Source organism: Oncorhynchus keta, chromosome 35, assembly GCF_023373465.1.
Source record: "Oncorhynchus keta strain PuntledgeMale-10-30-2019 chromosome 35, Oket_V2, whole genome shotgun sequence".
Taxonomy (NCBI): domain Eukaryota; kingdom Metazoa; phylum Chordata; class Actinopteri; order Salmoniformes; family Salmonidae; genus Oncorhynchus; species Oncorhynchus keta.
In genome coordinates this window covers 34,136,309-34,149,341 of record NC_068455.1, presented here as the reverse complement: position 1 = coordinate 34,149,341, position 13,033 = coordinate 34,136,309, and the positions used below count along the sequence as shown (strand labels likewise).

General features: G+C 42.2%; 1 protein-coding gene across 3 annotated transcripts in view; it reads right to left on the bottom strand.

Annotated features, from left to right (window-relative positions):
* LOC118368408 (runt-related transcription factor 3-like) overlaps positions 1 to 12,815 on the bottom strand; it is a 75,204-nt gene extending 62,389 nt beyond the window's left edge. Inside the window, exons 1-2 of one of the 3 annotated variants that reach the window (XM_052496922.1) lie at positions 12,150 to 12,815; positions 11,427 to 11,548 (exon numbers count right to left, since the gene is read on the bottom strand). In XM_052496922.1, coding sequence (XP_052352882.1) covers positions 11,427 to 11,484 — 58 coding nt within the window. In that variant the 5' untranslated portion in view covers positions 11,485 to 11,548; positions 12,150 to 12,815. The remainder of the gene's footprint in view (positions 1 to 11,426; positions 11,549 to 12,149) is intronic. The other 2 variants (XM_052496920.1, XM_052496921.1) reach the window with 2 other exon arrangements.
* Between the last annotated feature and the right edge of the window lie 218 nt (positions 12,816 to 13,033).

Here is a 13,033-nt window from a genome sequence, read left to right as displayed (position 1 = left end):
TGTACAGATCCTTGCGACATGCTGAAACATGAGGTGATGGCAGTGGATGAATGGCATGACAATGGATAATGGGCCATAACCCCACGGCAACCATGGGGCAATCTGTTCACAACGTTGACATCAGCAAACCGCTTGCCCTCACACGACGCCATACACGCTGATACACGCTCGCCCCCACACGGCGCCATACACACTGATTCACCCGTGAATCTTCCCTAGCATGCCAGTGGCCATCGAAGGTGAGCATTTGCCCACTGAAGTCAGTTACGAAGCCGAACGGCAGTCAGGTCAAGACCCTGGTGAGGACGACAGCACACAGATGAGCTTCCCTGAGACAGTTTCTGACAGTTTGGTAGAAATCCTTCGGTTGTGCAACCCCACAGTTTCATCAGCTGTCCGTGTTGCTGGTCCTAGATGATCCCGCAGGTGAAGAAGCCAGATGTGGAGGTCCTGGGCTGGCGGGTTACACATGGTTTGCGGTTGTGAGCCTGGTTGGACGTATTGGAGGCGGCTTATGGTAGAGAAATTAACATTCAATTATCTGGCAACAGCTCTGGTTGACATTCATGAAGTCAGCATGCCAACTGCACGCTCCCTCAAAACTTGAGACATCTGTGGCATTGTGTTGTATGACAAATCTACACTTTTTAGAGTGGCCTTTTAATGTCCCTAGCACAAGGTGCACCTGTGTAATGTTCATGCTGTTTAATCAGCTTCTTGATATGCCACACCTGTCAGGTGAATTAATTATCTTGGTTAAGGATAAATTCTCACTAACAGGGACGTAAACTTTTTGTGCGCATGGAACATTTCTGGGAACTTTTATTTCAGCTCATTAAACATGGGACCAACACTTTACATGTTGCATTTATATTTTTGTTCAGTATACCTACTATGCATGTAAAAATGTCTCAAATCCTGTGGCTGGTAGAGCTGAATCACCTGTAAAATACATTATGACCACCAAAACTGACTTACATTTGTATTTGTATTTATTAGGGATCCCCATTACTCTTCCTGGGGTCCAAACACCAAAGCACCCACATTACATATAAAAGAAAAGATAAAACAGTGAACTATGTTTGTACTGAATGAGCTAAAGATAAAACAGTACATCATATACAGTTGAAGTCGGAAGTATACAAATACATTTATCCTAGATTTTCACAATTCCTGACATTTAATCCTAGGAAACATTCCCTGTCTTTGGTCAGTTAGAATCACCAGTTTACTTTAAGAGTGTGAAATTTCAGAATAATAGTAGAGAAAAGGATTTATTTTATTTTATTTCAGAAGTTTACATACTCTCAATTAGTATTTGGTAGCATTGCCTTTAAATTGTTTAACTTGGGTCAAACGTTTCGGGTGGCCTTCCACAAGCTTCCCACAATAATTTGGGTGAATTTTGGCCCATTCCTCCTGACAGAGCTGGTGTAACTGAGTGAGGTTTGTAGGCCTCCTTGCTCGCACACGCTTTTTCAGTTATACCCACAGATTTTCCATATGATTGAGGTCAGGGCTTTGTGATGGCCACTCCAATACCTTGACTTTGTTGTCCTTAAGCCATTTTGCCACAACTTTGTAAGTATGCTTGGGGTCATTGTCCATTTGGAAGACCAAGCTTTAACTTGCCAACTTGATGTCTTGAGATTTTGCTTCAATTTATCCACAATTTATCCACATTACTTTCCTTTCTCATGATTCCATCTATTTTGTGTAGTGCACCAGTCCCTCCTGCAACAAAGCACCCCCACAACATGATGCTGCCACCCCCGTGCTTCATGGTTGGGATGGTGTTCTTCGGCTTGCAAGCCCCCCCCCCCCTTTTTCCTCCAAACTTAACAATTATGGCCAAACAGTTCTATTTTTGTTTCATCAGACCAGAGGACATTTCTCCAAAAAGTTTGACTTTTGTCCCCATGTGTCGTTGCAAACCGTGGTCTGGCTTTTTTATGGTGGTTTTTGAGCAGTTGCTTCTTCCTTGCTGAGCGGCCTTTCAGGTTATATCGATATAGGACTCGTTTTACTGTGGATATAGATACTTTTGCATTCGTTTCCTCCAGCATCTTCACAAGGTCCTTTGCTTTTGTTCTGGAATTGATTTGCACTTTTCACACCAAAATACATTCATCTCTAGGAGACAGAACGCGTCTCCTTCCTGAGCGGTATGACGGCTGTGTGGTCCGATGGTGTTTATACTTGCGTACTATTGTTTGTACAGGTGAACGTGGTACCTTGCTCCCAAGGTGAACGTGGGAAATTGCTCCCAAGGTGAACCAGACTTGTGGAGGTCTACAAATGTTTTTCTGAGGTCTTGACTGATTTCTTTTGATTTTCCTATGATGTCAAGCAAAGAGGCACTGAGTTTGAAGGTAGGCCTTGATATAAATCCACAGGTACACCTCCAATTGACTCAAATTATGTCAATTAGCCTATCAGAAGCTTCTAAAGCCATGCCATTCTAAAGCCATAAAGTACGTATCTCAGAGCATCGTAGCACCATTAGGTGTAAAAACTTTGCGGCCCACTTCTTGGAGGCAGGCCAGTCGATTTCGTCTCTGCGTTATATTGGCATTGAACATGTCACCCTCCCTAGGAGAGGGGGTGACCTTGATAATTTATTGTTAAAACGAGAGGCTGCCTGGATCTTTAATTTAAAGACCCTTGAGCCCTTCTGTCTCAATGTAGACTTTGATCTGAAGCCATTCTTGTGATTATTGTGACTTTGCCATTGTAATTGTTTGTAAACTTGTATAGTCAAATTAATCTATGATCGTATGCTATCCATTTGTTTGTATGCTGTTCTTTGTATGACATTTTCATATTTGATTATTAACCAATGATATTAGGCCACTCCTGGCCATGATTACAGACACCTGTGTCTTTTGACACTATATAAACGAGTCATCCCGCAGTGTTTGTGATTATACCCTGATGAAGACAGCTTGGCTGTCGAAACGTTGGTATTACATTTTTGCATCTGAGCTCCAAGAGTGTGCGGCTCTCTTTTATTTTCAAGTTTCTACTCCGCTAGCCAGCACCTCGTCTTAATAGGTGTGCGTTTCTTCTTCTTCTAGATCATTCTAAAGCCATAAGCCATGCCATACAGTCAACTTAGTGTATGTAAACTTCTGACCCACTGGACTTGTGAATTATAAGTGAAATATTCTGTCTGTAAACAATTGTTGGAAGAATGACTTGTGTCATGCACAAAGTAGATGTCCTAGCCGACTTGCCAAAACTATAGTTTGTTAACAAGACATTCGTGGAGTGGTTGAAAAATGAGTTTTAATGACTCCAACCTAAGTGTATGTAAACTTCCGACTTCAGCTGTAACATCCCTACACCACCACATATCCACAACACAAATGTTCAATACCACCATACAACAATATCACAATGTGTGTGTATGCATGTGTCTGTACCTTTGTGTGCGTCTCTTCACAGTCCCCGTTGTTCCATATGGTGTACTTTTACCTGCTTTTTAAATCTGATTCTACTGCTTACATCAGTTACCTGATGTGGAGTAGAGTTCCATTTAGTCATGGCTCTATGTAGTACTGTGCGCCTCCCATCGTCTGTTCTGGACTTGGGGACTGTGGAGAGACCTCTGGTGGCATGTCTTGTGGGGTATGCATGGGTGTCCGAGCTGTGTGTAGTATTTTAAACGGACAGCTCGGTACATTCAGCTTGTCAACACCTCTTACATAAACAAGTAATGATGAAGTCAATCTCTCTTCCACTTTGAGCCATGAGAGATTGACATGCATGTCATTAATGTTAGCTCTCCGGGTACTTTTAAGGGCCAGCTGTGCTGCACTGTTCTGAGCCAACTGCAATTTTCCCAAGTCTCTCTTTGTGGCACCCGACCACACTACTGAACAGTAGTCCAGGTGCGACAAAACCAGGGCCTGTAGGACTTGCCTTGCTGATAGTGTTGTTAAGAAGGCAGATCAGTGAATTATTATGGACAGACTTTTCCCCATTTTAGGTACTGTTGTATCAATATGTTTTGACCATGACAGTTTACAATCCAGGGTAACTCCAAGCAGTTTAGTCACCTCAACTTGCTCAATTTACACACCATTCATTACGAGATGTAGTTGAGGTTTAGAGTTTAGTGAATGATTTGTCCCAAATACAATGTTTTTAGTTTTGGAAATATTTAGGACTAACTTATTCCTTTTTACCCATTCCGAAACTAACTGCAACTCTTTGTTAAGTGTTGCAGTCATTTCAGTTGCTGTAGTAGCTGACGTGTATAGTGTTGAGTCATCTGCATACATAGACACACTGGCCATACTCAAAGCCAGTGGAATGTCGTAGGTAAAGATTGAAAAAAGCATTTACTTTACTGTAATATACTGTATTGTACTGTACTGAACTATAATCTACTTTACTGTAATGTACTGTACTGAACTATAATCTACTTTACTGTAATGTACTGTACTGAACTATAATCTACTTTACTGTAATGTACTGTATTATACTGTACTGAACTATAATCTACTTTACTGTAATATACTGTATTGTACTGTACTGAACTATAATCTACTTTACTGTAATGTACTGTATTATACTGTACTGAACTATAATCTACTTTACTGTAATATACTGTATTGTACTGTACTGAACTATAATCTACTTTACTGTAATGTACTGTATTGTACTGTACTGAACTATAATCTACTTTACTGTAATATACTGTATTGTACTGTACTGAACTATAATCTACTTTACTGTAATGAACTGTATTGTACTGTACTGAACTATAATCTACTTTACTGTAATGTACTCTACTGTGCTGTGCTGTTCTGTGCTCTACTGTGCTGTACTTTTATGTCCACATTTGTGAAACATAGATGTCTATGATTCGTTCAGATATGGTCTGGACCAACCAAATTTGGTCTTGTTTTGGGGAAGAGCTCATTAAAATAATAGTCAGTGTGTAGAATAATACCCAGATATGCAGAGGAGGATATTGCACATTTCTACATTTGTGTACCAATTTAGGATACATCCCCATTTGTATTTGTATCTATTAGGGATCCCCATTAGTTCCTGCCAAGGCAGCAACTACTCTTCCTGGGTTCCAAACACATTAAGGCACTTACATCACACATACAACAAAAAGACCATGAAGAGAATGGCATTCATGTCCATAACTATGCATCTCTGAGTAGCACAGATAAGGGACCCATGATGAAATTCCTTTACTGTAATCCAGGCATTAATCCACTTCATTTACTGCAGTTCAATGACCAAAATAATAAACCCAGGGTAAACCCAGGTCATCATGTCATAGCTGACACCTTCTTCTTCCTGCAGACATCTTTGAATCATAATTTGGAGCAGATTTGAAAAATGTTTTTAGAATACATGAACACATACATTTGCCCCTGTCTAAAAAGTCAAGTTGCAAAAGAAGTCAAGTAATCATTTCCCATTTCTGAAAAGATGATCTCTTGAAATAACTTTTTCTACTTTTTGGGAAGGTTGTCACGTCCCTAAAACATGTTTTATTGCACCAAAGATAATTAACTAATGCAAACAACTTGAGATTTTTCTGGGGAAAACGGAGAAAATATTGTATCAAAAACAATTTCATAGCTGGCAGCTTATATATCCTACCATTATCTGCATCTTTGCTCCACCGTAATTAACTTTTTTCTTTATTGCTTTTGGGAAGAGGGATGGGCTATGGACATTTTGAGCATGAGATTTATCGTAATGAAGGAAGAAGAGGCTTCAGTCTTTAGTTCAGTTTCACATTCTGGCTTGTTGAGCTGTTTTGCTGTTGAATTGTTCGATGTCTCCACGTTGAAAACCAGATGTACCATACTGTATATAGGCAACTGAAATTAGCTGCATGTGAAAATACAACTATGCTGAAATAGTTTTCATACGCTATGCTAAATGGGAGGATTCTTCTTCATGTTGTGTCTACAGATCGGATGTTGTTGGAAACATCTGTTTAACGCTATTACTCAGCAGGGAGGGGTGTCATGCCTTATGAAAAACAACAACATTCTGTAGAAGCTTCAAATTCACTTCAAATGGACTCTGTGGACTCTAGTGTTGGCTTCTTTTGATAGACAAGACGGTTCAAAAAAATATATATAATTCATTTATTTTCAAGAAGGATCTTCATTTTCATTAATTAACACTTAATGGCATGACAAAATTACTTAATAGCACTTATATAAGCTTCCGGTAACTTAATTATTGCCAAACTTAGGTCACCATGCATAATCACTGGTGGTATTAGACTGTTGCTTGTCCCTAATTGTCAGCTGCCTCAGTGTATGAAACTAGCTGTGGTTCAGGGCAGCTGTTATACAACTGCATGATAAGTGATTGAAAACATTACAAGCCTGGGTTTGTTCATAATTCAATTCTCTCAGACAAAAGGGATGAGGTTATTAAAAGCATGATAGCAGGGATTTAATCAATACCACAGTAAGGGCCTAATGAAATATGACCATCTCATAAGAGAACGTAATTAAGCGTAAAGAAATGACTCATCGGAATATTGTAACTATAAACAGTAGATATAAGACTTTTTAAAAAACAACCAGAAAATGATATTGTGATCATTTCCATCTCCTTGTCCAGTTATCCAAATACTTTCGTCGTCTGAATACTTTCCTGCCTGCATGCTAGTGTTCCTGTTCCGATATTTATTTTCCACATCGGAGGGTCCCAGTTAAAATAGCTTGTCTAGACGTTATGAATTCCGCTGACATCCCAGTGCATTGTATCATGACAAACTTGGACATTTGTGTCTCTCACCATACCAATTACGCCGTAGTTATTAAGTAAGGGCATGATATGTATTTTCTCCTTTTTGCTTGTCTGAGGGAGGGGTGGTAATGTATTTACCATACATTCACAGAGGTCATTCCCCTCAGAACTGCCATAGACATTCACAGAGGTCAGTCCCCTCAGAACTGCCATAGACATTCACAGAGGTCAGTCCCCTCAGAACTGCCATAGACATTCACAGAGGTCAGTCCCCTCAGAACTGCCATAGACATTCACAGAGGTCAGTCCCCTCAGAACTGCCATAGACATTCACAGAGGTCAGTCCCCTCAGAACTGCCATAGACATTCACAGAGGTCAGTCCCCTCAGAACTGCCATAGACATTCACAGAGGTCAGTCCCCTCAGAACTGCCATAGACATTCACAGAGGTCAGTCCCCTCAGAACTGCCATAGACATTCACAGAGGTCAGTCCCCTCAGAACTGCCATAGACAATCAGAGAGCTGCTCTTAATGTGAAGTCTAACTCTGGATGAACTGTGCTAAAGGGGTTGAGACGCCACACAGAGCTTTCTTAATGCTTCAGTCTGGCACAATGCCTACTGACTCACTATACACACCAGCCATGCCATACTACGCAAAGTCTACCTTGAGTTTGTTTTCAAGATGAATTTCAGAAACATATGTTGATCACCCGTCCAGTGCTGTTTGTTGATAGAAAGTTGTCCGCCCTTCCGAAACAATTACTTGTTCAAACTAAATTGTTACCAAGAGACCAATACAGGAAATATACACATTATCAGATTGGAGACCAGCTCCAGAGAATCTGGCCCTTGTGGTTGCCGGTCGACCACCAGAACATTTGATTTACTACAACACTTAGCACAATTTTAACCTTGACCAACGTTATATAGAGTTTAGCGTGCTCAGCCAAACAATTTAGGGGAGACGGGGTTTGGAAATTGGTTGACCACATAATCAGCAGATGCCGCCTCCCTTCCTCTACCTGGAAGCCATCTTGTTGGCGACCCCTGAAGGTGTTATCCATCAACAGGTGTTGACAGATCTCATCATTTTGTTAAATTCATCTTGAGGCTTATCTGTAATGTGAGAGAATTCATTTGAGGGTTTTACCCAAAGTTTATTTTTCTCATACAATTCTAACAGTTGTGAGTCTTTTAGCTTTTTATTTCCGAGTTGTAGAACTAACCAGACCACCTCCCAGAATCCACCAAAAATAAACTCACTACTACTGTGGCGAAGCATGGCGTGTTTCTCACACAGAAACCCTAACTTTCATTCATACAGTGCAACAAGCCAAACATATAAAACCATTCCCACCCTAATAAACTGGGGCCTTTTTTCTGCCACAAAGGGAACTGGCTCCCATGAGCGTTACACTCTAAACCCCCCCCCCTGTCTACAGGGCCTATTGGGTAAAAAGCTTCCTTTCCAGCGAGGAGGAAAAGCGGTCAGGGAACCAAGCCAAGGATATGACCCAGTACCCACACCCAATCAGAGTCACTGTAAACCAGGAACCTCACCTGACTCAAACGCTGAAGACAGCAAAAGTGGCAGGTTTGTAACCCAATAAAAGTTTATACATTTTTCTCTACAGAGTGAAATAGTTGCTATTTTCACTCGTATCACCTGGTATTTCACTCGTATCAAGAATTTGGGATACCAAGCTGCTAATGTTAGTTCTGTGAGTATTTAGCATACCTCATATGTGTATGTCTGGATAATTGGTCTGTTGTGAGAGAGGAGCAGGTGTAACCTCATTGTGGTTATCGGGGAACGGCAGGAGCTCTCTTAGACTGCATCAGATTAGCGCGTTTAGAGAGCACCTCCATCTCACATACAGCCTGCCCTAGTGTGCTAACTGTCAGGGCCTCGCAACTGTTTTTGGAGGTGCTCTCTTTCTCATTACAAATAGCGTGAGAGCTTCAGCGTCCCTCTCTCACTTCTCTTCTCTCTCTTTTCTCTCTCCTCTTCTCTGTGCTACAGGAGTGAGGTTTTTGAGGTGAAGCACATTCTTTTCTCACACAAAGCGACATCACGTGCTCACATGTGTTCACTTCTCAGCATGAGATATACTGCTGCTTAATGTGATGGAGCTAAGAATATCATTCTATACTTGCTTATGGACAGGGCTCCTGTCTACTTGTATTTATGTATTCAGATGATCGTGTCTGAATGCATATTCATCTATGGGTAGCCTATCTCTCTTGAGTTGCCAATCATTAGATATAGATCTCGCAAAAATGATGAAGAACATGAGATGTTTGGGATTTGACTTTTTTTTTACCAGCTAATTTTAAAAGAAAGTACTTTAGAAGCACAGTCTATAGGCAGAGTTTAACTGTAACACTATGCCTTCTGAAAACATGTATACATGTATTTCCATGGTATTAAATTCAGGAATTGGAAACAAACAATATCCTCTTTAATTTCAGTCCATTTTTTAAAAGTATTTTCCAAACTGCTTTGCCTGTGTAATGCAAGTTGTTAAACTAACCGCCAGAGTATTTCTCTCACATGAGGCAGTCTATTTGAATTGCTTTCAAATTGAACTGGAGGATTTAATGACTTTTGGCCTTTGTTCTATTACAGTTTGCTTTCATTTTCTCCACTGAATAAATTGTAAAAGGATATTGCATATTCATTAATGATTTCCAATGGTGATTACAGCTTTAAACACTCTCTATTTTTCCATCCTATCTTTTGCATGCACGTTGGTTTTCCCCCGTCGCTACAGTCAAAATACAAATTCAAGCATCCGAAGCGCTTTACATAAGAGGCCCGCTAAGCGTAAGATCTGATCCCAACTCGGTCCTTATTCAGACATTAGAGGGTTGCACACTAAGTAAGGCCGTAATGCTTTAAATGAGAATAATCAACAGCCAGACCTCATGCTCCAGTCTGAATTGTAGCGGGAGAGAAACATTTAGTGATGCGGAAGAATGAGAGTGAGAGAAAGACATGGTGCAGAGATGCGGCTTTGTCAAGAGGAAACTATAAATGACTGAGTATCTGTCTGAGCTGTGAGAACACTGAAACACCATCCTCTGTCACTCTGCTCACTGCTCCAGTAGGGATATCAGAGGCTTGTTCTCATATGAGCGGCAGATGTGTGTGCGTGTGCGCGCGCTTGTGCGCATGTTTATAGAGGGGGAAACTGGGCTCCAGAGATTTTAAGATTTATTCTGCAAACAATTAGGAGCTGGTAGTGCTTATCCAGTGGTTCTCTAATTACCACAGCAACCAGGATGTATTTGAGGGTAGATTTTCTGTTGCTGTTTTTTTTTTTATGTAGTAGGGAACCAATCTCCCAGACCTCCTCAGATTAATACTCTCACAGCAACATGCCCTCGATAAAATGACAGGTTGGGGACTTTTTTAAATTAATAGCAAAATGATGCAAACACATTTTCAAGCAGCTAGAAAGTGAAGAAGCCATGTAAAACTTCTGTTCTGTTTGTCACAGGAGAATATCTGACTTGCACTCTAAATCTAACTGTTGAAAACTCTGAATTAACTGTATAAACTGTTGGCTGAGGCTTTTTGCAATTGAACACAATTGAATCTTCTTTCACTATATGTAATCTAATTTATTACATTGTTATTTAATAATCTTATCATTTATTGTTTCATTATATCAGCGGGAAAATTCTCTCCAAACTTAGCCAACAGTTTATACAGTTAAATCAGAGTTTTCAACAGTTAGATTTAGAGTGGAAATCAGATATTCTCCTGTGACAAACAGAACAGACGTTTTACATGGTTTCTTCACTTTCTAGCTGCTTGAAAATTTGTTTGTATCATTTTGCTATTCATCTAATTTGAACACAATTGAATCTTATATTACTATATGTAATCTAATTTAGTACATTGTTATTAATAATCTTATAATTTATTGTTTATATTATATCAGCGGGAAAATTCTCTCTAAACTTGACTTCAATCTAGGCTTTAATCCAAGTACTGCAGGACTGAGGTAACCATGGAAAAAAATGGCTCCTTCATTAACAGCAGTCTTTAGCCTGAGTGTAACGCACTCACCTCACCACACAGGCCAAGAGTACCTCCTGTAAGTAGTGAAGGAGACAGACCAATGTTTTTTCTCTTTCTGTTTTATCGTATCGCTGTGTTCCAGTAAAGGCCGGTCCGATGGAGCCTTCCTTCCTTCTATTCTCCCAGAGAGCTAGAAAAAAAACCTCTTGATGGCTGTGGTGAGAAGCCCATTATTGGTGTGCTCCATCAAGACTATATCAGACGCAGCCCTGAGGCCCACAGCTGTAAGGGCCCTGTCACTAACGGCCTTGGCTACTGTATGGACCCATGCCTCCTTTTACACCCATTTAATAGGAACGTTAGGGCATTCAGCGTGTGTGGTACGATCCTTTCAGAGAGGGTCTACTCAAAGACCAAAACAAAGTCTCTCTTTTAGAAGTGTTGCTGTCCCTGCTGTTTTGGAAAACGCACACACCCCCACACTCCTTCGTGTTGCCAAACAGACAAGGCCACACATTTTAAACAACTGGGAGCGGGTGGACCGCCAGAGCCGCCAATATCATTCTCTCTCTGACGCCTCGAGCCACAGACATGACAGAGGAGAGAGAGAGAGGGAGAGAGAGTATTGAGGGGAGGAGAGAGTGCTTACCTCTCAGTAGAGTGGGGCCGTAGTTCCCGAAGCAGTCAAAGATGCTGTTGGAAGCCATGTCCTCGTGGCTGAAGTGGTGCCAGAGCCGTCGTCAGCCCTCTCTACAGTCGATAACGACCAACCTTGGAGAGAAACGGTGGTTGAAATAGAGAACGAAAGAGTGAGAGAGAGGAGAGCGAGGGAGAAGGATAGATCCTGGAACTCGGAGCCCATTTGCAACCAAGAATTTGGGGTTTGTAACTACCGCAGGAATCCCTCGCCACAAGCCTGCAAAGAGAGCAGTATAAGTATGCAGCACCAGGGGTATGAGACATTCAGAAAGAAAGAGAGGAAGAGGGAATGATAGGGGGAGAGGGAGTGAAAGAGAGGGAGAGGGAGAGAGAATGGTAGGCTGGGGGGATGAGGGGGAGGGAGAGAGAATGGCAGGCTGGGAGGGTGAGGGAGAGGGAGAGTGAGAGAGAATGGGAGGGTGAGGGAGAGGGAGAGAGAATGGTAGACTGGGAGGGTGAGGGAGAGGGAGAGAATTGGCAGGCTGGGAGGGTGAGGGAGAGGGAGAGAGAATGGTAGACTGGGAGGGTGAGGGAGAGGGAGAGAGAATGGCAGGCTGGGAGGGTGAGTGACAGAGAGAGAATGGCAGGCTGGGAGGGAGAGGGAGAGTGTGGCGACACTGAGATGCAGCGGTATCCATCCCTCTCCAGGACTCTGGCCTTCCAATGCACTCACCGTTGTTGTATCGGGTCTGGACGTCTTGTTAGCAGGCCACGGTGGGGTGGCAGGGAGGTGTGGTGCTGTGCTGGTCCGGTCCGTCAGTGGGCAGGGGCTCTGAGGTTAGCCAGGTAATCTCTCTCTCTGTCAGGAGACGTGGTGTCCCACGGTGGTGACCTGACTGGAGCGTCAGTGTTAGCTAGCGCCGGCTAAAGCCACAGCTCTCTTTGCGTCCTCGCCATCCTCCAACTCCCCTCCGTGAGTGGAGGAGCCCACGTCACATGTCACATGAGGTCACAGGGCCTCTCCTCCCCTCCCCTCTCTCTTTTCGCTCTTACTCGGTGTAGCTTATTTTTTCCTCTTTGCTTTTACTTTTTCAGCTCTCTGCTTCCCTCTCTCTTTTCTCTCTCTCTTTTGATTGGTCGGCCAAGTTTTGGAAATGTTCTGTTTTCTTTAAGTTCAAACCAGGCAGTGGCCTACACCATTCAAAGTCTGTGAGGCTTTCAGAGGGCGCCGAAACCCAATGTGAACAACCAGAAAAGCATTGAACACGCATTAAGAGAAATAGAAATAAGAGAGAATAAAGAGTGAGAGTGAGGGAGAGAGAGAGACCGAGAGAGAGCGTTGACTGTGGAGACTGGGGCTTGCCACTGCGCAGAGAAAGGAAAGGAGCAGAGCAGAGTAGAGAGGGTTCTGTCTCTGAGCGCTTTCAGAGAGAGACTGTGTGTATGTATGTGTTTGTGTGTGTATGTCTGACTCACTGCGCATCTGTGTTTGTAAGAGCTGGTGGTTTTGGGCCTAGAAAACCAACCCTCCACCCTCACTTACCACTTGATAGTATCGTAATCTTAGCTGCAGTGCTGCTCTGCTCTGCTCTGCTGTCCCCTCTAATTCTTACTACC